The following is a 27,977-nucleotide window of genomic DNA, read 5'->3' as shown; positions in this document are numbered from 1 at the left end:
TGTTAGTAAATGTGAAGGTAACAGGAGGGTTAAACTCGTATCTCCACATGAGCTTCACATCCTTAATTTCTTTCATTGAGCTTGTGGGGAAGTACATCACTGTTTTAGCATGGCAGTGAAGGTATTTAAACATTAAAACATTAGAACTATAGGGCCTGTCAAGTTGTGTGCTGTTTATGGCTGGAAAGCACATTGCCAAAGCACAGCTGTCTTGTAAGTGAGGGTAGGTTGAGTGCAGCAGAAAGACAAAGCGTCAGCCTGCAGTATTCATGAACAATTTTTAGAGGGTTGGTTGTGAGTGCTCTTCTTTGTAGCCTACTTGCCAGTCTACTTATCCTGACCTACATTACCTATGTGTGACAACAAGCAGACGTCTGTTGAGTGCTGTCGGCTCTTCAAGGGAGGGTCTTGTTTTCCTCACAGCATCTTGTACTCTGTTTAATGTGCCAATAATCTGCTTCAATAGAACAGATGTGCATGATTGTATCTGCAACTGATGTCAATTCACCCAAATCACAATTAAACATGTTTCACAGCTTTTCTAAATGGTATCAAGCCTTTTAGATAGTTATGGTTGTTTCGCCACATTTTTTAAATCTCTGCCAGTGAGAATTATGCTGAATTATAATTATTTGCTTAAAGCATTGAGATTTGTTTTGATCAATCAACTGCATGCATTACCAGACTGTATTCCATTATATTCTATGTAGTAGGGATTGTGTTTGGCATTTCTTTTCGAATTTTCCAAATGTACATTTTCAATGCCGTGTCATATCTTCAAGGAATAAATACTGAGGAAATGCAGAACACATTTTGTGATTTTAAATATTTCAAACCTAAAACATAACATGTTCACCCCAGGACCAACTGCCATGGAACATATAGGAGTGTGGTCCAGTAGGCTATAACAGAAGGACCGATGACGTCACTTGTCTCTTGAGCCAACACCAATCAGAAGGAATTTAGGCAAACACATTTGGATAAGTAGAATACTGGGCTATACTGATTTATTTAGTTGTTGTATTGTGTGCTTTTGACTTGCACATACACTTTTAGAAATCAGTATTTTAGTAATCAGAGAAAAAAGCACACCCAATACCAGACTTTAAAAAAAGGATAGTACATCTTGTGCTCACATATCAATAAATGTCAAAAATTGATTGGGTTAATATATTGTTTTTTTATGTTTTGTATTCCTGATTTTAATAATCAGTATCCCCTCATGATATTTAGTAGACATGGGTGGTTCTTCATATGACCTTGCCACTCATCAGTGGGTATCAGTTTGTGCCCCGATGGCCCTGAATGATGCCATCAGGAATGGATGTGGTCTAGATACCACACAGGCCTCTCGTTGCCATGCCAGATGCTGCTTTGTCACCCGTGGCACCCTCTCAACTTTTTGAAATTTTACGGTTCATGTACATCAGGGCTAAGCCATCTGGCTTTTTCCATGTAAAGATGACTTTGGATGTGATGAAATGGACAACCCTATAATTACAAAATATGCATTTATGTTATGTTTTATCAATGGTTTGTTGCACCATAAAGATTGTTTATGTGCATTTCGCAGTGTGTCATATTGTTGACTTTGATGTAACTTTCTGCCATTTTCCATGGTCTTCCATAAGCTAAGATACATCTATGATCTGTGTTATTAAACCCACCTGTTGTCACCAAAGTAATCTTGGTGTGGAGAACCAATCTCGGGAAGCTGTGGTTCCATTATCCTCATCCTAATATTGTAGTTGTGCATAACGTTCCTAAAAACCCAATTTCTATTTCTTCATGGTTTAAATATTTAAATTGTTGCTTGAATAAGATTGTCTTGCCTTTGTGACATGTTTTTTGTGCTTTCAGTAGAAACTATTGGTGTTAAGTGTATTTTGTTTCACTAAGTAAAAAATGTAAAAAGTGTTTTGATTAAAACAATTACCACAACATTTCTTTCCGCTCTCCACCAAACTGACTCGTCATGAAGTCTTGTTGAATTTGGCTCCAACCGAACATAACGTTTTATGGTCGCTCAGTGTCAAGTTATGTGCAGCTTTTCCACTTAAAAGAGATTAATGTCCAAATATTTTAAACTGGATTCAACACAATACGCTAAGAACTTTTCCCTTTCCTCCTTTTATTTTGGTAGGTTTGGCAGTTTAGTTTGTTAATCAGTCATAAGACAGTTAATCAATGAGCTAATTAGCAATTAAGATGAAAAACCTTTACACACAAAACATAGATAAAATAAAACCTTAATTAATTAATATAAATTAATATAAACATGCAAAGCACATGTTAAGTAGTTTAAGACAATAAGTACCAGTAACATATTTCATATTTTAAACATGTTCACATATTAAATGCACAAACAAATAATGCTCATTGCTATAAATCTTAATACCAGTCAATAGCAGTAAAACTCACACCATCATTTCTGCCCTGCCTAGAAACAGTGGGATGAAAAAGATAACAATAATATGTATCAGAGCCACTGGCGCAGCGCTATGTCCATTCATTAGCAACGTAGAACGGTTCAGGGATCCTAAAGTCCGATGTTGGTCCCTTTATTTTACAGGATTGTGGCTACATCACCAGAGTGACGTTGCAGTGATACAAGCTGACTTGATAACTGTCGGTGCAAGATGGCAATAAAGTGCTTAAATCATGATGACAGGATGCTTCTAGACACCCCCTCAAACCACTAAGTGGGTTTAAATGGCAGGTTTGTTTTCCGCTAGTTGACACCAAGTGTGAAGTGAAGCAACTGCAGAAACAGACTCAACTCAGCTTCAAACATAATCAACATATGAGATGTTCATGTCTTGTTATATATATATAACAGTGCCTGAAACTTGCAAGACTATCTTTTGACCTTTAGTAGGTTTTATCCGAACATTTTATCAGCTGTTCCTCTGCCTGAAACCTGAAAAAAAACTGTAAGAAGAGCATGCTCCAACTGAAAAAAGAATAACATTTTTGTTCTTTTGTCAAGTGGAATTCCCAAGTGACGTCATGTGTAACCTTAAGGATTCCCTCCCCGTTACATGCATCATTTTTTACAATATTTTTAAAAGTGATTAAAAGCTTCTCCTTTTTTATGTATTAATTTATTAATTCTCTGCATTTGACCCATCCTTAGTTATTAAAGAGCAGTGGGCTGCAGTGAAGCACCTGGGGAGCAACTGGGGGTTCAGTCTCTTGCTCAAAGACACTTCGACATGCAACTATGGAGAGAGCGGGGGTCAAACCGGGTACCTTGTGTTACAGGACGGCCACTCTCCCGAGGGCAGCTGTAGCTGTATTAGGGCTGTATTGAATAGTAGAAAGCTTCATTCATAAATGTGACCATCGTATTATTACTAACAACTAACAGAAGCTTGCAAAAATCCACTTTCATTCTCATTTATTCATTAACTTGGCTTCAATCTATATTTGTTGGCATTCAGCCTTAAAAAAAAGAAAATCTTTATTAACTAAGAAGTTTAGCAGCAATATAATTGCACTATTAATTCATCACATCTTATAATGTATGAAGAGCTAAATTATAAACTTCTTTCAAAAACCTCGAGAATGAAGGTCTAAGGTAAACACAATTTCAAGATGTGCTAATGTTTTGTCAAACCATATCAAATCCACGGGTTAACGCCTCTCGTGAATTTTGAAGCTTTTAAATGTCTGTAAAAGGGCGGTTGCTAGCATGTGGCAAACTTAGGGCACAATCACACAAGACGCAATTTTTAAAGCACAGCTGCACCAAAAACGCCTTGGCAAAAACGCACTGGGCAAAACAGGGCCGTGTGCCTGTGGAGCGGACCTGACTTCGCGCTTGAAGTTGAGAATATTTTAACTTTTAAGCTCGCCTGAAAAACGCAAGAAAAACACGCCGCGTCTGGTGTGATCGTGCCCTTAGACCACAAAACATCATCACGCCAACTAGTGGGCTTCACAACCTTTGTTGCGTTTGTGGTGCTGTTTGTTACTTTGATTGTTTTAGTAATTGTTTCCAAGCTTCCAAAATCACGAACGCATTGTTTGTGGAGATTTTCAAACTGAACTTGTCATTGCTGCAGAAATTACAGTATTTTCTGTAATGTTTCAACAATCGATTAAAATTCTGTTCGCTTGTTGTAGAGAGAACCAGTGTAATGCTAACTTCATCCCTGCACCACTCTTGAATGCAGTGTGGTGTCGTCTCCTGCAGCTGTTCAAGCAAACCCAGCAGCGATGCGTTCTGGAACCCTTTTCTCCTGCTCAGATTTGGTGTGGGGATCATGGGATATTGCAGAAAATAAGCATTGCGGCACACACGTTTGTGATACTTTCACGTTTTGATCAGCTAAGACAGTATGTAAGCTCACTGCCCTTTCGGTGCACACTAGTTGCCTCGTTGTGATAGTTGCGGGCAAAACTGAGACCAAATAGAGCTCGAGTGCAAGTTCAGACAGAAAGACCATACTCCTCATGCCAGCCATCTACCCACACATGCTCACTCATTGTTTACTTGCTGTCATCGCTCGGCTCCGTCAATCATAACCCCAGCTGCGAAATTCAGCTGGTCCACTCTAACCAATAAGCACGGGGGCACAATGACACAGCGAGCCAATCATCTCGCTGCTTTCTCATTCAAATATGGCTGTCTCTTTACCTTCAGTTCATTCAGGCTGCTGTTACGCACCCCTCCACATCCCCATCTCCACCCAGTCTTCACGGATCCATCAGGTTCAACTCATCATTCCATCACCACCACCAGGTCTGGACTCCACGGGAGGATCTATCTAATATTCATGTGGATGTTGATAATGATTGCCTTAGTGCTGCATTCATCTCATTGTTGGACTCGATTGGCTTCTGTCAGAGAGTACAGAAACCCACTCACAGCTTTGGCCACACGCTTGATCTTGTTCTTACAACTGAATTGAATTGAATTGAATCTATCTCGCTGCTGATCGGGCGGTCGGCCCTCAATTACAAATCTCCTCGAAGAGTCCAAGTGCCAAAGACTCTAAGACTTCATCATTCCATATCATCTGTTAACAAAAAACATGACCCGTGACCCTTTCTTCATCTTACTGGTCTCTCCCTGATTTAAATTAAGAATAGAATATACACTTTTATTAATCCCCAAGGGGAAATTAGTTCTCTGCATTTAACCCATCCTTAGTTATTAAGGTGGTTCAGTGCCTTGCTCAAGGACACTTCCCACAGCCCTGGTTGACTGAGCTAAAGCCGCCAATTAAGTCTATGTCCCCAAGAACTTAAAGAGTTCTTTCAGGTCAATGGCAGGAAGTCTTTTGTCTTCCAACCCATGTGGAGGACAGGGAGGTAACGTTTGGGCGTTGGCATGTTATGTTGATCACAAGCTGGCATTAGACACACTGAACCGCTGAACACTCTATCGGAAGCATGACAGTGTAGGTGGCTTTGTTTGGTTGGGTGAGTGTCAAGGGCAAATGTACAGCGGCATGGTTAGCAACTTCTCTGTTCATACCATTTGATCTATTGGACATGTTGAGCTCTTTTTTTAGGGTCTGTGCTCGCTGGAATTACACAGGACTGGTGAAAAGGGTGGTTGTGTGTTGATTGTGTTGCACTTGACCCCCCTCTGGCACAACTACATTTCCTCGTGATCTTTGGTGACCCGAGTAATGTGGTGTACAGGGTGTCTATCGCTTGTCCTTTTAACCCCTACAAGGTTGTGCCATTACCTTTCCCAGATCAGTTATGTTCTACGTGGGTTGCCTGAGGCCACCTACTTCTCACTGTGGCAACCTAGGTTATATAGAAACAGGTGGACTGTTGGGAATAACGTTAAGTCGGTTAGGATCAGTGTACTTGGGTCAAAGTTATGTTGTGGCAGGCTGTGCTTTCATCCACCCACTGTACCCATATAGTCCAGTACAGGGGGGAGCCTGTGTGAGTTAAAACAAGGGAATTTATACTGTAACACAAGTTCTATAAACGCAGATGGAGTCCTCACCAAGCGGACACCTTTTTAATTGTACCCGTATAGTCCAGTCGAAGGCTTTGTTTGTGCTCATATAATTGGAGGTACAATATTGTAACCTTCATTAATCCAAATCACCCACCAAACCTTCCCAGAGTAAAATTGCACTACTTTTTGATTTGATCTCACCTGCCTGTTTTACTGACTCTCCTGTCATTTCAGGTCCTGCCACTCACACCATCCAATCACTCATTTCTCTCACCTGGTCTTACACGCCCAGTTCACATGCAGGCCAGTTATTATATCGGTCCACTTGCACTTGGTCTCTGCTAAATTGTCTTGTGTGTTACTTTAAGTTTGTCAGTGTATTTCTAGTTTCTAAATCTGATCTGCCCGTTTCAACCCTCCTTGCCCGTTTGGACTTTGGATTTTCTGCCTGCCCCTTTTTAAATGTGTTTGCCTGGGTGACTGATCTCCTGGTTTTGAAGCTGCCTGACTAAGTAAACTGAACAATCCTTGTATCTAGCTTTATCGGGCTTTTCCACTCCAGTTTGCATGTACTAGTGATCATTACGGCCAGATGTTTGGCAGAAGAAGAAGAATGTTACGCTGCAGGTTATCTTTTTAGCATTTAAGAACTTTCTACTCCTTGTTTTTTTAATTAACATCCATTCCAGTTCTGATATGTCTCATTGGACATATTTGGTGTATGATGCTGGTGAGAAGTAAATCAATTATTTTATCAATAGCGTAATCTGATGAGCAGTCAGTTTATCGATGCATTGATAACTCAATAAAAAAAGATATCCAATTGAATTTCCCAAAAAAGTAATTAAACCTGACTATTTGACGTTATTTGATGTGCGTTGTGACACCTTAAACTTGTGTGAGGCACATTGAGTCACACATCTGAGACGTCACTGTCCTTCATGCCACTCAACTGACACTTAAAAACAGGGTGTTCAGAGGTGCACTGGGCTGTTATATGAGCTGTATCAATAGCCCAGATTAAAAACAAACCCATTCACACACACACACACACACATACCCACACACACAATTGCACATACACTCTCATCACTTGCTGTAATAGTCTGTGTGGTCCAGGGTAAGAGACAGACCGAGAAAGAGCATTGTATCTCAAAGGGACAACATTAAAAGAGTAACTACTATGGTTTCCATTAAGGGAACAGAGATGTGATGATGTGATGTCAGGAATGTTGGACCAGTTAAGAAAAGAACGAGACGAATGGAAATGGAATGATTTTTCTTTTCAGCGGATAGAGCTGGCATGATTTCACATTGAATTTCTATACATACGGTTGTATTTATGCACCAAACAGAAGACAAGCCAATTATATTTTAATACCAATGTATTATATGTAGTACCGATTTGTGCAGTGTCAACTCAAATGGAGAAAGACCGACAGCTTGTAGCATTGTTAGCCAAACTGAGTTTCCAGATAATATCCCTGAAACTGGTTAGGTACATGTCAGATATCATTCAAACAAATAAAACACCCAAACCAGGGAGTTTTTGTGTTATGTGGCACACATCTCTGGGGAGTGCCTGTTATTTACACCCTCTCATACTGTCTAGGTTGGTGCTTTGCGGATGCATCACATTCTCACTTTGTTGTAGATCAGATTTAGACTGCTTTAACTGTCAGCCGCAGCACTTTAAATCCCTCGAGGCCCATTCTATTTGCACTAGCCATTAGCCGAGGAAAAAGGCCTATGTATGTCGCTCAACTTATTTAGCAACTCTTTGTTTGTTTTCCCCTTGGTGATTCCCATTTGATCGTTCCATTCCTCACTCGTCATTGATCTGGACTGCGTATTACTGTTTCGCTAGTGTTTAAGTTTATACGTTTGGGGAACAGTTGGGGTGGTGGTAGGGTTTCAAAGCTCGAACGAATGGTCTAATCTGATGCAGGCATGCTGTCTGACGCTTTAATCGCCTTTGTCAGCCATGTCTCTGAGTTCTGAGAGTGCCCGACATCCCTACATGATATCCACTGCTGTGTTCATATTGGAAACACATGAACTTTTACAACAAAGGGAGGAAGGCAGAGGCACAAGACTTTGATCTGACTAAAAGCTGCACGTTGTCGTCACTGTTCATTGTATACAAAAGTTTGGTGCGCTCAAGACCGAGTCTTTGAAAAGGTGCCAAGAGACATTTTGATCAATTGACTCTCAAAGCTAAAGCCTTTAGTCCCAAATGTAAGTATTATTCTGCTCGAGGCATTCTTCAGTCACGTAGACTACAACTGAAATGTCTATACGTTCACCTTTAACACTGTGTTCAACCCTTTTTCCAGAAACAAACCTTTAATGAGCTACAACGAACTATAGTCGTTGATTTCTAAGCTTGTTCAAAAGTTTTACAAAGTGTGTGCGTGTATATAGAGAGTGTAAGAACTAGGGGAATACAAGGAATATGTAATGCTTGTGATTTTTTTCTGAAAAACATCAGCAACTTGTTTATTCAGACGATAAGTCATATTTGTTTTGTTTCTTTTTTCTTTTTTTAAATTGAAAATGCTGGCTTTTGTAAGAAACACTTTTATATTGTAATATGTAAGTAAATTATTAAAACATCTCTGATCAGGTAATCCTTGTCTAATGTTGTGATACAGGTGTGTATCTCTCTACCACACTAGACACAACCTGTCAGACGACAGCCGCGCTGTGGATGTGAAACAGAACTCCTGGCACTGAAACACATAATTGCTTGAAAATGTAATTTATGTCCTTATTTTAACAAAGATAGTCAATATGGCAGATAAAGAGCACGAGCTATTTCGGTAAATTCAATTATCTGCCCCTCTAATTTACTTTTCCTATCATGAGATTGATCATGCACTAAAGGTAATTGGTGATTGTGGGGTGCGTGTCTGCCTCTGTGTGTGAGTGTGTGTGAGTTCACATTTCTGCATGCATACTGATATGAGTGAACATTATTTTAACATAACACATAACCCTATTTATATTGGGTTGCAACTCAGATTGGATAATTAATCTTTCAATTGGCGATTATGTCATGTAAAGTTATCAAACTCTGCTTTATGGCCTGACCTTAACATGACTTTACAAAGATCACACTTTCACAAAGTTCCCTTTTCAAATCATTTGATATATAGAGTACACAAAATGGTTAGCTCAGGATAGATCCAAAAGAACATTGTCATAATGACATTGTGGTATCGCTCGGTTAATGATGGCATATCTTATTGATATGATAGGATCAATGGTGCAGCTATGCCAAAGGAGAACAGGTTCAATGTATGAAAATGTGTCCCCAAGGTCAGATTCTGTTAGATAGATAGATAGAATAAAAAAACAAAACAAAATATAAGTAGGGGTGTCTGGCAAGGAGTGAACTGTTGTGAGAGCCTCATGGCCGTCGGCAGGAATGTTCTCCTAGAAGGGGTGATCTGGAGAAAGTACTCCTCTGTCCCTGTAGGAGGTGGTGGAGAGGGTGGTCCGGGTTGTCCAATATGGACACCAGTTTCTTCAACGTCCTCCTCTCCACCACCTGTTCCAGGTGCTCCAGCTGGCAGCCGATGATGGAGCCAGCCTTCCTAACCAGTTTGTTAAGACGGCTGGTGTCACCGGCTCGATGCTGCTCCCCAGCAGACAATGGCAAAGTGCAGCACACTGGCCACAACCGACTGGTAGAATAACTCCAGCATCTTGCTGCACACGTTGAAGGATCGAAGCTTTCTCAGGAAAAGAGTCGACTCATCCCTTCTTGTACACAGCGTTGATGTTGGCCTTCCAGTTCAGTCGGCTGTCGATGGAGCCGCCCAGGTACTTGTACTCCTCCACCATGTCCACGTCCACTCCCAGGACACTCAGAGGTGTAGGAGCTGTCGCCTTCCTCCTGAAGTCCACCACCATCTCTCTGGTCTTGGCCACGTTCAGCCGCAGGTGGTTCTCATCGGCCCACTTTACAAAGTCACTCACCACTGCCCTGTACTCCTCCTCCCGTCCATCCCTAATACACCCGACCACTGCAGAATCATCAGAGTACTTCTGCAGATGGCATGACTCCGTGTTGTACTGGAAGTCACTGGTGTACAGGGTGAAGAGGAAGGCAGACAGAACAGTTCCCTGTGGGGCTCCAACATCACTGACCACCGTTCCAGACAGCACTCGGCCCATTCTGACAAACAGAGGTCAGCCTGTGAGGTAGTCAGTGATCCTGTACATGGTGGACGCGTCCACATCGGCCACCCGCAGCTTCTCACTCAGCAGCAGTGGCTGGATGGTGTTAAATGCACTGGAGAAGTCAAAGAAAGTGACTCTCACAGAGACACCGGTTCCATCCAGGTGCGACTGAGCTCGTTGCAGCAGGTAGATGATGGCGTCGTCCACTCCCACATGAGGCTGGTAAGCAAATTGCAGAGGGTCCAACGATGATTTCACCTGCGGCCGGAGGTGGGCCAAGACCAGCCTCTCCAGCACCTTCATCACATGGGAGGTGAGGCGACGGTCGGTAGTCGTTGAGGCCAGATGGTGTTGACTTCTTTGGGACAGGGACCAGGCACGACGTCTTCCACAGCACCGGGACTTCCCCCAGCCTCAGGCTGAGGTTGAAGAGGCGCTGCAGGACACCAGACAGCTAGGTGGCGCAGGTCTTTAGGATCCTGGGGCTGATGCCATCAGGACCTTCAGCTCTGCGCTGGTGTAGTTTCTCCAGCTGTCTTCTCACCTGGTCAGTCGTCACAGAGAGAGGGGAGGTGGAGGAGCCCTTTGTAATGGAGGGCTCGGTGGATGTGCAGCGCAGCAGGGGGGAGAGAGGGGGAGGAGGTGTTTGGGAGGTGTGATGTGTGGAGGAGACGGGAGGGCTGTGAACTGAACCTATTGAAAAACAGTTCAGCTCGTTGGCCCTCTCCAGGGAGCCCCCTGGCTGTCTCCCTCCCACCTTGAAGCCAGTTATCTGCTTCATGCCCTTCCACACCTCCCTTGTGTTGTTCAGCTGGAGTTTGGCCTCCAGCTTCCTCCTGTAGGAGTCCTTGCCCTCCCTGAGCTTCACCTTTAGGTTGCGCTGGGCTTTCCTCAGCTCATCCCTGTCTCCAGACCTGAAAGCAGCTTTCTTCATGTTAAGAAGCGCCTTCAGGTCCCTGGTGATCCAGGGCTTGTTGTTGGGGAAGCAGCGCACAGTCCGTGATGGGATGGTGGTGTGTTCACAGAACTTGATGTATTCCGTGATGCAGTCGGTCATACTGTTGATGTCCTCCCCGTGCGGTCCACACAGCACATCCCAGTCCGTTGACTCGAAGCAGTCCTGTAGGCGTCGTTAGCCTCCAGAGACCACCTCCTCACAGTCCTGGTGGTCACCGGCAGCCTCTTCACCAGAGGAACATACCTGGGTGTCAGGCGGACCCGGTCATGATCAGACCTGCTGAGGGGGAGAAGGGCAGTGGCGCTGTATGCGTCCTTAGCATTAGCATACAGCAAGTCCAGAGTTTTATTGTTCCTTGTTGGGCAGTCTATGTATTGATGGAAGGTTGGCAGAGCTTTTTCCAATGTGGTGTGGTTAAAGTCACCAGTGATAGCCATGAATGCTCCAGGCTGATGATTCAGCAGAGCAGACACAGTGGAGTGGATGGTGTCCACAGCTTCCTCAGCGTCAGCTGATGGCGGCACGTACACGACAACCACAATGGCGGACGTGAACTCTCTCGGCAAATAGTACGGGCGCATCCCCACGGCCAACAGTTCAATGTTCGGGCTAAAGAAGCGCCCCTTCACGCACACATGGTCCGGATGGCACCACCGTTCATTCACATAAACAGCGATCCCGCCCCCCCTCTTCTTACCGCTCTGTGTAGCGTCTCTGTCAGCCCGAACAGTTCTGAAGCCGGGCAAAGACGCGCTGTGATCCGGATAGTCCGCGTGCAGCCACGTCTCAGTAAAACACAAGAGACTGCTCTCACGGAAGATCCTCTCGGTCATTACCAGCGCGCCGAGCTCATCCGTCTTATTCGCCAAAGACCTCACGTTCCCCGTTATGATCGACGGTATCGAGGGTTTGTATCTCCTCGTTTTAGCCCTCCGCTTGACACCCGATCTGCAGCCGCGAGCCCTTCTCCGTAGCTCCACCGGGATCACAGGTCTGTCTCCAGGCAGAAGCTTCGGCCTGCACAGCGCGATCAACTGAGCACGCGAGTAGACGACGGTCCCCGTCATTGTTTTGCTGTGGCTCTCCGATACTCACGACAAAGTGAACAAAAGCCACAGTAGAATTATCGAAAAAAGTAGTTATGGTCCAGTGTCCGACCGTAACTAAGACAAACGTGAAAGAAAAGAAAAAGAAAAAGAGACGAAAAGTGCAAAAAAAGACAATAAAATAAAAGCAAAACGCCACTACTGAAACAAGCAGCCGTTGGCACTGTAATATTGACCTTACTGTTCCCACCATCCAAATCACATCCTGTTATTATTGTACAGCCATTAATGTATCCGTCTTCTCTTTTACATGCTCTCTCTGGGATGGTCTCTGTGACAAGTCATCACCGTCTAACAATACAAGCACTTTTATGTTAAAAAAACTCATAGCAGGTAAATTAAATAGAAAATGTAGCTTAGCGAAAGTTCAGACAGGAAGACATTGGGTACAGCTGGTTCATTCACAAGTCTTGCAGCGATTACTCCATTAGCTGATTGGGGGCGGGCCCGATGAATGAACCAACCATTTAGAGCCAGCCTAGTTGGATAAGCCTATCACAGAGTCGTTGGCAACACTTTAAAGTTCTGTTCTCTGCTGCTGTCAATTGTCGTTTCAGCTCGCGTCAGTTTGTATGGGGAGATTGGTCCTCTGCTGATTGCATGTAGTTATTGGGAGCTGAAACATGTCAGATTCCGATTGTGGTTATCTCGTGGAGAGGTGTGTTCAGTGGCAGCCGGCGGGCTGCCCTGCTCAGGTGTACTCACCCAGTGCGGTGTTTCTAGCAGCGAGTCTCCTCTCCTGCTTCACTAGTAAGTAAGGCTAGTTAGTTAGCTGCTATCAGCTGCTCCCTCTACGGCGACGGGACCGGAAGAGCGGGTGTATGCCGAGGCTGCAGGCGAGGAGGTAGCACGGCGCTTCTGGTAGTTGGTACGCCAGGAATTCATCTCCTCTGCGATTGACACGGCGTCATCTACGCCCTGCAGTCACGGTGTAGCTTCATGCACACCATCGATGCTCTCTTCAAATCCCGGTAACCGCTGTGTCTTTATTACGTTGTTTCGGCGCCGCCAACTGGGCTCCGTGAGGTGAACCGGTACACTAAACAAGTGCACTCTGAGTTCAGACTCGCGCCCGAAGCTCCGGACCGTCTTTTCGATTCAAGCAGTACGAACCAGTCCTTCCAGTCACGGAAGGGGAGCGTGTTCAAAAGTGATGTCGCTTGAGAAATGACATAACGGGGCAGCAGTTCATACAAACTTTAATGTCGTTGTAGGACGGCGCCAGGCATGCAGGAGAAGTATAGCAGCCGGCGATTACTCTGGTAGTCCCGCTATGGTCGCGGCTTGGTCGTGACATCACATTGTCTAACGTGTATTCTGTTTTGACATAGCCTGATAGTTGTATCAACGGATACGTAGTGTAAATAAATGTTTCTAAGTTAGGTGAACTTAAGGATGCAGTTGCAACTAAATAATACGTAACATAGTTGACTGCCGCGGTAAGTACTTTTAGGGGGAGGATGTCAGTGAGAATAAAATATAAATATATTTATATATTGGATACAAATGAAAATAAATATTGTATATATTAGTTTATATTTGTAAAGAAGGTCGAAGTCATTGAGTCTGTAAAGTCAATAGAGCCTATGTAGTCCGGAGCAAGTTTCAGCCTTTACAAGTCAGCTGGGACTAAACGCTGTGCCCCTTAAGGCTGACTAGAGCAAACATTAAGGCTGGCGTGAGCATTGAGCCTCGGAAGACTGGAGCAAGCGTTGAGCCTCGGAAGACTGGAGCAAGCATTGAGCCTCGGAAGACTGGAGCAAGCATTGAGCCTCGGAAGACTGGAGTAAGCGTTGGGCCTCGGAAGGCTGGAGCAAGCGTTGGGCCTGTAAGACTGGCTGGAGCGAGCCTTGGGTCTGGAAGGCAGGCTGGCACGAGCATTGGGGCCTGTAAGACTGGCTGGAGCTAGCATTGATCCTGTAAAAGCTGGCCAGAGCGAGCATTGAGCCTCTAATGGCAGGCAGGAGCAAGCATTGAGCCGCTAAGTTGGGGAATGGGAGTCGATCTGTTGGAAACTTGAGACTTTCAAAGATTTACTTTCTTTCTGCCTACCTGTTCGTGGTAAAGGTGTCGTTGCTTGGTCACATATTTGTAGTTGGGTAGCAGAATAAGGTAAAAGCCAGAGTGGGCTTGTTAGGATACAACATTTAGAAGTATAATAGAGGTAGCATATATTTAGTAGGCGTGGGCTTTTGGGTTTTCTTTAATAGTCATCAAACGTTAATTCAACAGCTCGTCTTTAAATGTGGTATTAAGTTTACAGAAGTAACAGGATGATAACGTTGGCTGGTTGTAAGTATACGTGACAGATGGCAAAAGGAAGAATTTTCCATCAGTCCATGCTCCTTGTCTCATGTTAAATCTGAGGAGAAATGTGGTTGAACTAATGCTCATTAATCAGGATATCGTGATCTCAATCTATTTCAACTTCAGTGTGGCAATTCATAGTCACCTCTAGCTGTGGGCTGGACACCTGAGAAGTAATTCAGCGGGCAATCTGATTGGCAGGTTAGTACTGTTGCATGTGGAATGACTAGAGAGGTAAGAAAGTAGAATAGAGAGTAAGTATCTATCAGGGGTAGGTCCAGCGTGAGGACGATATCGGCTGGGTCTTGACCCTTGCATAAAGGACGGCATAAACGCTTTGGTGTGAACGCGGCAGTGTAGTCGTGTGCGTCTGTGGAGGCTTGGTCTAGGACGCAAGAACAAGTAAGAGTTTACTCTGACTCACTCTCCTGGACATTGGTACATTTGTCAGAGGTGTCATACCTGAGGAATGTGCGTTTATTGCCTGCTCTCTGGACATGGCATCGGCCTATCTCAAATTTGCCCGATATTATCTATCTTGACGGGCCGGTATGACCTGCGGGGCAGGTTGTTGGACAATTTCTGTATGGAGTAGCGTTTGCTGCAAAGGCTGATGGTGCATTTCCCTGATGCAGTCAAGAGCTACACGGATGCAGGCCATCCGTGGTTTTGGGGGGTTACTGGCCTCCCTCTGTGACACAGTTGCAGTCCGTCAATGGTGATCGTTAAGCAACTTAATTAGCTCAGGAGACGCTCATCTTCCTAAGACCTCAGGCCATTTTCGGATCCTGGATGGTCTTCCCGGGCAATACTCCAAGTACCTAGGCAGCTGTGTACGGGAGGGCCTCTTTTCTTCGATCAACGAAGCATTATGTAGGTCAAAGGGGTAGCACAGAGGCTGCTACTTTGGCTAACCCCTAGGCATCGCAGTTGCACTGATGCCGGGAATGGGACAGCTGTAGACCTTTACCCTGACCTCAACCTAATGCTGGCAAATCATAAATCATTGAAGTCCGGCACTATATGGGAAGTCATTCATATAATTGTTTGTGGTGTCCGTTTCAAGTATTGGTTGGCAGTGACTCGTCAGTCATCTTATGTACAGCCGTATCTCACCAGAGCTAAGGTTCCAGATCCGCTCGCTAAAACGGACTTGTGGAACCATTCTGGTGCGATGTGATCAGTTTTCTTGTGATTTTTTTTCTCAGTTTCCTGCTTCTACGTTGCCTCACCTAAACGTGTTCTTCTGGCATTCTCTAGTTTCACGTTGCCCGTAACTAACGTGAAGCATGCTTGAGTACCTCTTGGTTCGGCCTAAGACTGGCTCCTCTGCTCCTCTCTTCCTTACCCCGGGGAAGGTGGCCATATCTCAGACTTGGTTCCGGGGTCATTTGAAGGTCATTCTCCCAAATAGCAACTTAGCCCAGCCAAACTACTCGGGGCATTCTTTCCGGATAGGGGCTGCTACTTCGGCTGCCTGCCAAGGCATCTCCGCCTCAACTCTCCAGAGACTGGGGAGGTGGTCCTCCTCGGCTGTTGGCTCCTACATCTGGCTGGACCTCGACACCATATGGTCAAATCAAAGGTCCCTGAAACCTTAAATAGGTAAGGTATACATATAACTGGTGGTGGTGTTAAATCTAAAAGAAGAAGAATATTTTCCTGCTTTTATGTTGTCTCGCCTAAACGTGTTCTTCTAGCTTTCTCTGGTTTCACGTTGCCCTTAACTAATGTGAAGTTTCTACTTCCCTGGTTGACGTTGCCTAGTTTAACGTAATAGTTAGTGGTTTACGTTGCCCGGCTTAACGTGATCTTTTCTTATTTTCCTAGGTAAACGCTATCTGGCGTAACGGTATCTTTCTTATTTTCCTAGGTCTCCGTTACCTGGCAAAGCGGATTATCTTCCAATTTCCAGCAAAAAAATCAGGCAAAAGATGGTATGGAAACCCGCTCTCGTTTACAGGTCCAGGGAGGGCCGTCACAAGCTGACATCAAATTCCTGTTTCCGGGTATTTCTTGTTTCTGGGTCTGCGACGAACCCGTCCAACGAGGACACAGTCTCTTTCCCGGACGTACTTCCCCGGATGCCTGGGAACGCCAGAGTCCGACAGGGGTCTAACGAGAAGCGACCAACCGATACAAATCCGACTCGAACTGTCCTGCGGTCTTGAAAGTGACCCCTACTATCCTGTTCTGCGGTCTACACAGGACCCCAACCTGTCCTTGTCTGCGGTCTACCCATGACCCCAATCTATTCTTGTCTGCGGTCTAACTTGACCCAACCTATCCGGTCCTTGGGAGCGACCAAGCACGTCGTGACCCCCGCTATCCATTTGGGGATCTTAAAATCCCCTTCTCCTTTGAAGTGGTAGTTCCTATCCACACTGTCCAGTTCTGCGGTCTACTCGACCCCTCCTGTCCTTGTCTGCGGTGCGTCTTCACCCCTAATCTGCCTTTCTGCGTCATTTCCGACCCCGCTATCATTTTCGGGATCCGGTCGGATCCTGCTGTCTTAGTGCTGTATATCTAGATCGGCACTATTAGCTTCTGCGGTCGATAGAGACCCCCGTATCCTTGTCTGCAGTCCTTCGGGGCCTTCCTCTCTTGCTTTTAGCTAGACCTTCTTAACTCTGTGATGTTTACTATTACGGCTAGCCTTAACCCTTCGAACCATAACTAGTGGTTTCATGAAATGGTTCTAGGGGTGCCTAGGAAACTTCTGCGGCTGTAGGTAAGGTTGAATTTATTTTATACATATAAAATAATTCTCTTTGGGGGGATTCTGCCTGCGCAGATATCAGCATCTCTACCCCTAGTTTATCCTACTTCAGGATGGAGTCCAATCGCCAAAAAGACTTTGCACTATTGCAATATTCTATTGTAATAAATGATTGTTCAACTCTAAATACCCGTCTCTCCTGATTGAAATATCATGATGTCTACAACACAACAACTCATGAAAAGGCAATTACAAACATGTGGTGTGAATGCTGGTTGTGGAAAGGCTGATTCTAAACTGGAATGCTGGCTCCAATTTGGATAAGGAAGCAGATGAAGAAGAATGAATGAGTTGGAAAAGTGGTGTATGTTTGTCTTCAAAAAGCATAACAAAGTAATTGTATAGGTTTTTTTAAACGATGCATGCAAAAGTAATTGTATAGGAGATCCAGAAAAGTAATAAAAACAGTATACTGTAGTCAAACTAAGTAATACAAAGTAATATAATAGGGAATCGGAAAAAGTCATGTTTTTTTTTTGGGATGTTCAAACATAAAAGTTATCAAAGTCACAGTATATTATAGCAAAAAAAACTATTAGAAGATGAAAATAATATGTTTCTTTTTTATAGCTGACCTCACTTCACACCTGAATGAACTGAATTAAAAGCTGCAGTGCAAATCAGTTCAATTCATTTTTATTTATAGAAATATAAATGTGTCTCAAAAGCATTTTGTTGCCCATATTTTACTTGAGTATGCAATATTTAGAATTCATCCAGTTCACTTTGAAAACTGTCAATACATATTGTTGAGATATAATTCACTTGCAGTTTCTTTATTCGATCCGAAAGTCAGGTGTTAACTTCATACAGACTTTGATAGAACTGCAAGGCTTTGATATATGGGACACAATCAAGTTAGACACTATTGTGATGTTCTGGACGGATGGATGAGGAAATTCTCTCTTTCTGGACTTCATTGAATTTTTATTTAACACTTCTGGAATATAGAATTGTATGACTTAAAAAAAAAAGTCATAGCATACCAAACTATTATTTCATTGATATGGAATGCTATACAGTAAAATTTGTAACAACATGTTTTAAAGCCAATTGTACCACATTAAGATAATATGTATTTCATTTATCATTACATAATTATTTTACAAATCGGAATGCAACAGTGAAATTGGTTACAGACCGAATGATGTTTAACTAGATACTTTAGAATCTATAAATATATATCCTTAATCTTTAAATCTCTGAGTAAATTGATATGCATAAATCCACCTCTTCAAATTAGATAATTCTGCTCACAAGAGCAATGTTATAAAACGTATTTGTTACAGTTGGAAATAGTTGGTAAAGATAAAATAGGAGCAACATGTGCTCTAAATTCATAAATATACACATTAGTTTCCTAAACTCTTACTCTAATTGTGAATATTTGGTTTATTATCAACTCTCCTGCCCAGCCACCACGACATTTTCTCTCATTCTATTGTTTTCATAAGCCTGGATGCTTATTGCTTACACCAAGCGTTCATCCACAGGTGGTGTTGATTTTCTCTGACAAAAACAATATGACAAGTTTGAAGTTTTTAATTTGATTCTTGGTCATTAGTTTGTACACCCAAAATATATAAATGCTTCATCATAAGTTATTTGTAAGCTAGCAGCGGCCACTGTGTGTGTCTTTCTGATGTTTTTTTCCCCTCAAGCCTCTCCTTTTATCGTTCATCGCTTCTTGAACCTTTACGTGTGATCAATTCAGCAGTGTCAGGCATCCATGCACGTTGCCTTTCTAATCTATGTGATGGAATTTACTGTCTACTTGATATTACGTTTTCTGTGGTGGTTATTGAAGTTTTAATCGAGCACTCACCCTCATGATGTGAACTGGTTCCCAAACAGAAGCTGTCTAGAACCATTATGTTGGTGCTTTCTATTCAGCTCCTGGAATAGTTAACATATTGCATCTCTTTAAGGTGACCGAAGAAGGGCTTAAATGTGAAAGGGCAATCTGAGGTGCAGTCACGCATGTGTTGAATGATTCAAAGCAATGAGCACATGCTTACTGTGTCTCAAATGTTCTTTAAAATCATACAACAGTTCCCAGTCAATACAGGCAGAAGGATGGCTCTCTTTCAATCGAGTCTGGATGCACATTAACATAAATAGGAAAACATGTTCGTATCACGATGCCACATTCACATTGCCATGCATTATAATTTATACGTTATTGAAATGATATGCCATCATTTCTTCCTCTGTTTGATGTAAAGTGTGTGGGTTGGATGTTGGATTGGGGGTTAGCATCAAATCTAAATCATCACGCGTGACTCCTGAATCTTTTTGTGAGATATATATATATTCATATTTCCAACCTCCGTGTCTCTTATGTCTCTTTGACACTACCATACGCACAGACACATACACATTTTCAATGTGCCTACCTTCTTGAACACATCGACAAATGGAGGGAGAACCCTTGCCCTTCACTAGAATATGATGAATACCTTCTCTTTGTTCTGAAAAGATGTACTCTTCATTTTTCCATTAAGCGAGTCCAATACTTTACTTGATTAAATCTCATTGACACTGTTATTTTGATCAAGAACCTTGATAAAATATGTATGTATGCAGCGTTACTAAATAAATCAAATTCACTTTGCCTGCGACTAAACAACTAATGGATTAAAGTATCCATCAGCACTGTAGTTGTCTTCCTTTAGGTCATTTGACTATTAACATACATGATGTCATGATAATAATCATCATTTGTTATTTCATCTGCTTAAATCTGTTGTTTTGCCAGTCATGTACAAATCGACTGATTACTATTAAGGTTGTGAACCCTGCTGCTCTTCACCTACCACTCATACCAATAATGTATTCCAGTTGTGTGATCTGTTATATTTAAACTACTGAAGGTGGACAGCGTGGTATTTCTTTGCAGGTATGCTGTCGATTTTATGTAAAATCTTACTACAAGGCCAAATGAGACAGTGCAGCATGAAGCAGCTGCATTCCAAAACGTTTTTTTGTGTGGAGAGAACCTCTGCTATCTTTTTAATTAATATCTGCCTTGAGGCGACTAGTTAGATACAAACAGCACAAGCCTTGGTGCATACCAATGGCCTCCACATTTAGTATGGGGTGAAATATTCCCTCCATGGTCGAAATGAATGTAAATTTGATTGAGTAAATAATCCATGAATAAGTTATTTTTTATGCATTTTAATGGGTTTACATTTTGGCACAGAATTTTTGGACACAAAGGATATTACCATCACAGTTGATTTAGAAAATCCAGGTGTGTAAAGACGGCTCTTTTTTTGAATATTCCGAATAACCAATCTCTTCAGCAGCAAAAAAAACTGACCAGTCGCAGGATGTAAGAAGTCTTTCTGTAAATAGGACGTGATCGTCCTGAATGAGTCTCGAAGGACTGCAATTGGGGAAATTAATTAACTTTAATCCTAAAAGAGCAGTATGCCAATTTATTTGTGGAGTCACAGGCGAATACGACCATATATACTTCTGCAATCAAACAGTGATGATGGAATAGTTGCCTGAGATAAATGTAATGGTGTATCATTAGCTTCCATGGTCTGTCATTTTGTATTGGAAAAAACTGAAAAGGACATTAATTAAAAACCCATTCCTAAGCAGTAGTCCAAAAGGTTTGTTCACTTTTCTTCAAGAGGAACTAAACACCATGAGTGCGGTCACATCAACCACTGCCGTGTATATTAGACTCTGAGCATCTAACGCCTAATAGCCATTAATTACAGATTACCCAGACCAGATTTCATTGGGCAAATGGGGAGCATATTGTATATATCTCTAACCATAGGCCAGTATTAAAGAGATTCAAATTGGTCTCAGAATGCTCATCTCGCCGAAGGATGAAGTGCAACATCTTATCTGAGAAACATTATTACACATAATTTATTTGCCTCTGAGCAATCGGAAGCAAAAGAACAAACAGCCTAAGCAGTTATCTTTTGTGTAGCGAAAATGTGAGCCAATTTAATGAATGAAGAATATGTGGCCCAAAGCAACATCGTCAGTGCGTCTGTGTCTGCGTGGGTACAGGGTGCATGTACATGTCCATTTAGAACCAAAAAAGCCAATTTTCTATCTTATCCAGCCACTGTGAAAGTAAACAGTGCAATCCTATTTGACAAGGCACAATTGGCTGTGTAGATGCTTGAAAGAACTAAAAAACAATCAGGCACTCGAGGTTATGTCTAAGGAGAAGATAAATTAAATCAAAGCCATGGCCACCAATTCCTCAACCAACTCATACAAAGACAAGAGCAAACATTATAAGTAATTGCTTTTTTATTTGATCTTTTCATCTTTTTTTCAGATAGATCACAATGAACACAGCCTTTAGACAATAGCAGTTGAAATAATCCATACAAATGAATGTGTCTGGTCTTTAAACCAGTTGCCCATAGTAGCATGGAGCCCTATGCTATCAGTGTGGGCTTGGGGGTGGGGGTGATGGGACGACACTGACAAACATTGGGTGCTTGTTTCAACTAACCAAAATGACATGTTGATTCTGTGTGTGTGTGTGAAGCGGTGGCTGTCTGAGTCTGTGTGCACCTGCTTCAGTCAGAGACCAGAGGCGGTGAGCCACATTCAAAAAGGCCAAGTCCCGATCACTTGGTACAACCGACCGTCTCCAGTGGACAAAAATAACCAACTCTAGATTTGAGTAATGCACTGCAAACAGTGTATGATGCCAACAGTGTGTAATTAGACAGTAATGAGAGGCCTTGCATTATGCTCAATCTCCAACTATGTGTTGACCTCAGCAGCAGCCTCTGCTCTATAACACAGCAAATAGCCTGAGAGAAAGGGCCATGGCTTTAAAGATGACCTTCCATCCACTGGACCCAGTTCATTTTCTGCCCACAGTTTGCGAGGGTAGACAGCGGCTAAGCCAGGGGACCTCCATTCAAGGGGACAGCACTTTAAATGTGCCTGAAGTGTGACAGTGGCTGTTTGTGGCAGCCAGACTGAGCCAAAGATCCAGTCCTGAGTTGACCTCTGCACTTTGTTTTAATTGATGCCCAAAAAAAGAGGAGAACACAGAGTACTTGTGTAACAGAAATTAAATAAGAAAGAAATAGTTTAGTTAAAGAATAATGGGCATGAAATCACATCAAGCGCACGCGCATACACACTCTCTCTCTCTCACACACACACACACATACGCTAGAGAATGCTTGATCCAGCATGAAGACCAAGCACAATGAAATAGAAAAGAAAATAAACCATGAAGAAGTGTCACATTTGTTTGGCTAGTGTTTTGACCTCTCTTTCGGCCTTCACATTATCGTTGAAGGTTAAACATGAAATGAAGTTGCATTTAAGTGAAAGGCAGTGTGCTGCCGAAGTGCCCTAGTGTTAGTGTACGTGCGTGCATGCGTGTGCATGTGCACAAATGGAACAGCATGATTGTCAAGATCACAGTGCACACTTTAAAAAGCACAATTTAACCTGATTGTGTGATGTGAATGTCAGACTTGCTCGATTTATTCAGATATTTGAGAGAGATAGAGAAAAAAGTTTCATTTAAAAATAACCATAAATAATTTACTCCTCAGTCGATTCTTCTAAAAACAGCCTCTGCCATCTCCTAGAAAAAGAGCATGAGTAAACCAAAACCAAATACTTTGCAGACGAAAGAGAGGAGAAAAGCTAACTGCTTTGCTCCCTTAGAGGCGAGAAAGCAAACAACTGAAGAGAAGAAAAGTAAGCAAATGAAGAGTGAAAAAAAAGAGATGGCAAAAGATACAGAAGAATGGCAGAATGACAGGATAATGTCCAAACATGTCTCTCGATTAGGGAAAAGAAGCAAGAACAGAAATACCCAAATACTCTGTTGTGACATGTCTGCAAGATAAAACGCATCATATCTGCTGTCGAGAGTCCAACTCAGCTCAGAAACACTTTACGATAAGCACACCGGGGGCCATATGAATGCAAGTCACTGTTCCTTCTCATGGCTGCATCGAACATAGATTTGGTGATTGTAGTCATATTTTCCAAAACACATCTAGTCTAATAGCCTACTGTTCTGCTTTTTTTATTTACTATCAGAGTATATAAGAAAAAGCACCTCCCTTATTTCAGAGAGTGGCCGAAATGTGCCAAAATTTTCAAAAATAAATGTCTGTATCATTTCTTTTAAGAAAGCCTGAATGTGAAGACACTTGGTTGTATAAACCGTGTACCTAAACAGCTAAGACATCGAATCCAAAGTAACTTTTGATAGAATTTCAGATGTTTCTCTGCAAAATAGGAGAATTCTAACATGTATTGAGAAGGAGTACACACATAAACAACACAGACTACTGAAAAAGAACCTCTTTGGGTCCTTAATAGAAAAATGCACATTCTGGTGGACCAGGGCTATATAAGCAGTCACAAGCTCCACAGATACAACAAGCTCTCCGCAGAGACAGTAAGGCAGTTTTATGATCACCAAGGAAACCACTCCACTTTCAATATGGCAGGTTTCTTTTTTTAAAGAAAAAAAAAGCAAAAACATATGGAACACAAGAGATACGCGTACTAGATATTGTTAAAGAAAATAGCTGCCCTGTAAAAATCTGCTCAGTAAAAATATTCAAACTATTATCTTGCAGTTGTTGCTTTTTGTTGTCGGTTTGAATTGTATTCTAAATCAGCTGGCTCATTAAGCTTCAACAGTTATTGTATTTGATCCAGCCGGACCTTCGGGTAAAAAGAGGCGACATCTCAAAAGCACAGAAGCCAGCCTGCAAAGATGCAGAATAGAGGAAAAGAAACACCAACAAAAACCCAAACTAAAGCAAACTCACAGAGTTCGACAGCTACTAAGGCAACGTTTGCCAAATACAATATAAGCCCATGTATATTGCAACACAACAATATATTAATTTAATAAAATGCACAATATAGCTTTTGTACACATAACAATTTGGCTCAAATGCACAGAAATTGCAGTAAAATCAATAAAAATATGTCTTTTTTTAATGTAAACACATCTAAATTGGATACATTTACACATATAATGATATTATGTATAGTGATAATGTGAAGGGACAATTTCTTGTTATTTATATTTTGGGATATTTGTCTTCGGAACAATGGCAGTGTCCTTTGCAGTTCTTTGAGTTAATACCCCACACGTGACTTTAACTAAAGGACACTTTTTGCTGAGATTCCTCATTTATTTATTTTTCTTAGAAAATGTATAAATATGTAGTTAATATTTGGACACTATACATGAATTCATACATAATCATCTATATAATCATATAGATTTCATCTTTTCACAGTTAATGAAAAAATGTCCCTTTTTATACAACCTGTGATTGCCTTAAGGCAAAGTCACACACATGGTAATTCACTGTACACAAGGGACTGAAAGCTGATGATGTCCATGAATAAGACAAGTACACAGATTGTGTGTAAGCGTTAGTGTGTGTGTGTGTGTGTGTGTCTGTAGGGGCATCAGTGCATGTGAGCATGTCAGCACGTGTATGAGCAAAGTGTGGTGCGCATGTGTAAAATGTGTACACTTGGTGATGCAACTACACCAGTCAGCAACATGAATGTTTAAATAGAGGCGTGAGACAGACACAGTGTACACATGTGGCTACAAATGACAAGTGAGACGTGGTTACACTGTTAATAATTCCCCTTCAGCGTAGCAATTAAGCCCCCCGCCCCGTCTCTTCGAGTCCAGAACCAATCCCTGTGAACACACACCTGATTAACCAATCCCTTTATGTTCAGATACAGTATCGATCATACATTAAACACCTATATTTAAGTCAAGAGAGATAAGGTTGTTTTGTGTATCTTTCACCGTCCCAAACAGATTAAAATTTGTTTCACTCTTTTCACATCGATTGTCATGTCTGACCATAAATAGTCCTCTTTTTAATTCAGTTTCTATGGCCATCACACATAACAGAAATCCACCTACACATGTAGGATTTCACGAGAGACCATGAACAACACACTTGTGAGCTGGTGGGCACTTAGATAATAGCTTGCGAGGTGCTAGAGGCATAAGCCTCTGCAATTTGCTTAAGAAACCAAAACAAAAAGAGTTTATAAATTCAGCAGAATACAGATGTTTGTTACCCAGTTCATTTTTGTTGGTGGGGATCCTAACACCACACTGGTGAAAATGACTGACATAATAAATGTTTCCATCGTCCGTCCAATGTCGGCAAAAACAAATACAGTGAAAAGAGCTCATATCAGAAGAGCTGTTTAACCTTTTTTCTTTATTTTGGTGAGTTTTGGCGTGAGAGTTCTTAGAATAGCTTTATATTCCTCTCTACCTCTATTTTTTCGGAGTCACTTGTGTCACTTCCTGAGTGTTCCAGTGGCCTCACTTCCTCTGCAGTCCTGCAATAGTTTGTCGATGTCTCTCACCACCTGGTCAGCGTCCATTCTATCACGGCTCCCGTCCGGCTCGACCTGCTCCAGAACACACTCCATTTCCCCCGTCGCCTCTTGGCTGATCCTAGAGCGGGCCTCTGCGAGCACCTTGGCTACCGGGTCTGAGGGAGGCAAGGGTGGGTAGACCCCCTGGTCTCTGGTTTGTTTGGTTGGTGACAGGTACTGACCATCAGGAGGCCCGTAGTGGCCAGAGCAGGTGGCAGGAGGCGGTCTGCCTTCAGCTCCGTCAGCTGGGCTTTTGACTGACGAGCAAGGAGACATGGTGGAGCAGCCCTTGGTGGGACTGCTGGAAGCTGAAGGTACCTCTTGGAGCAGTGGACTGAGGGCTCGTTTCGCCTTCAAGTAGGGCTTCACATTAGCAACCAGGATGGTGTGGTCACGCCTCTCTTTTCCAAATGTACAGAAGGTCTTCTTGCCATTGGGGTTGACAGTCTCGTAGGTCTCCGTCTCGGGCACAGTCTCCATGCCTGCTGGCACGAACATGTTGTTGCGGTAGTCAACACCTTCTGCCTGGTTTTCTCCAGCGGGGAACTGGGGCATCCAGCAGCGGTCAGAATGACCTAGTACTCGGCACTCCTCCGTGCAGTTCACACAGTCCTCATCTGCAAAATAGAACAAAAAGGGAGGGGATGGATGGAGAAAAAAGGGATATTTGGGTCAGGGAGGGTAAAAGAATGATAGTGCCATTATGAGACTGAACTGTACAAAGAGTTGGAGCCCAAAGTTGGGCAGAGCCAAACCTAATGAAAGGATCTAAAAAGGGAAGAGCCAGCTAAGGATGTCTCATTCCAAACACACATGCAAATGCAATGCAAATGCTTGGCGCGCACACACAGACACCCATGCACACAAACACCACACAACACACACACACCTTTCCAAGGGACTGGGAGACACCTGCTAGCATTTTTCAAAGCCCTGATCAAGGGGATGGCAGAGCATTCAGAAGGGTTGGGGAAGGAGCGGGAGAAAAACAACAACATTTGAGATTTGGCAAAGACGTAGTGGCGTTATCATGAATTCATGTCAGTGGGCTTTGAAGACCTCCCTAGACAGAGAGCCTGTGCCAAATGGCTTGTGCTTCCTCCCCATGTGTTTGTGCCTGTTTATTTGTGTGCTCCTGTTGTTGTTGTTGTTGTGTGTGCGTGTAGACGTGTGTGTGTGTGTGTGTTGAAGTGTGCATTTGTGTTCCCTTCTTTCATCCTTATTCAGAAAGAGGCCCACTCTGGATGATTATTGGAGTGTTCATGCCTGTGTCAAACAGATCCAAAACTTGAATTAAAAAATAATCATGAAAATAAAGAGGAGCCCGTTTATTTTCTCCTCAAGTGAAGAAAAGAGGGAACAAATCAGAGCATCTGTTCTCCCAAAAATGGAATCGTTCCACTGGCCAGGTGGGATGAAACCAAGAGAAGATAACCAAGAGCCCAAATAGACGGGATGCTAACAGTTGGGACCATAATAATGAAGTAGTTCCTCGTTTTCCATCCTAGTCCACACACAGACGGCGTAATGCACATGGGTTAGTTACAACTCATGAAAAGATATGAAAACACTGATTATGTATCATGTTTGGCTCTGCAGTAGCGTGTGCACATACTACTTCACACGCTTCAGCATAAGGCCTTTACAAACCTCCATCAATCTTTCCATGAAAAGAAACTCAACAAGTTAAAGGTTAGACAAACCCAGGAATTAAATTAACTCAGCAGCATTGAACAATGTTTTCCCATAAAACCAAAGGTTGCTTGCAGTGTCTTCTAAACAAATGCAGCAGCTCAGGACAATCTTGGTTCTGAGATGCAATGATGTTCGATATAGCATAATGAAAGTGTCAATAGCACAAGTGGCAGACGGTAATCGTTCAGTTAAAAATCATATATTTCCCAATTACATGTTTTATATTGAACAGAACACAGCTTGTTGTCACATTTCACCTCCCCTGTTGTTAATGGTTTAAACCTAAATTGCTCATGATGAATCTTTGTGGTCGTGTATTGAGTGTAATACCGATACCGCATCTTGAATCAGTGTAATTGGTTGTCCTGCAACAAGCCTGCTGTGGTTTGAAGTCTTAAATTAAAGTCAGTGGGTGAATTTGTGAGTGGTAAATTAAGGCAGGGATGGAAAATACCCCTTTTAGACTTAAAAAAACCAAAAGGTAGCACTTAAAGGTGTAAGAATGAGGCTACAGCAACACAACCGTTAGGAGCTGTATAGTTACCCCCACCAATTCCATTATGCAATGCATGGACCTTTACAGTATGGCGGCTGTGCTGCTGTAAC

General features: G+C 42.7%; 1 protein-coding gene across 2 annotated transcripts in view; it reads right to left on the bottom strand.

The window, feature by feature from the left end:
- Positions 1–21,539: 21,539 nt before the first annotated feature.
- Positions 21,540–27,977, bottom strand: part of pcdh17 (protocadherin 17) — a 60,866-nt gene continuing 54,428 nt past the window's right edge. For both annotated transcript variants that reach the window (XM_056412966.1, XM_056412967.1), the window contains exon 5: positions 21,540–26,293. In XM_056412966.1, the coding sequence (XP_056268941.1) occupies positions 25,596–26,293 (698 nt within the window). In that variant the 3' untranslated portion in view covers positions 21,540–25,595. The remainder of the gene's footprint in view (positions 26,294–27,977) is intronic.

Source organism: Pseudoliparis swirei, chromosome 4, assembly GCF_029220125.1.
Source record: "Pseudoliparis swirei isolate HS2019 ecotype Mariana Trench chromosome 4, NWPU_hadal_v1, whole genome shotgun sequence".
Lineage (NCBI taxonomy): Eukaryota > Metazoa > Chordata > Actinopteri > Perciformes > Liparidae > Pseudoliparis > Pseudoliparis swirei.
This window is presented reverse-complemented; position numbering and strand designations above follow the sequence as displayed.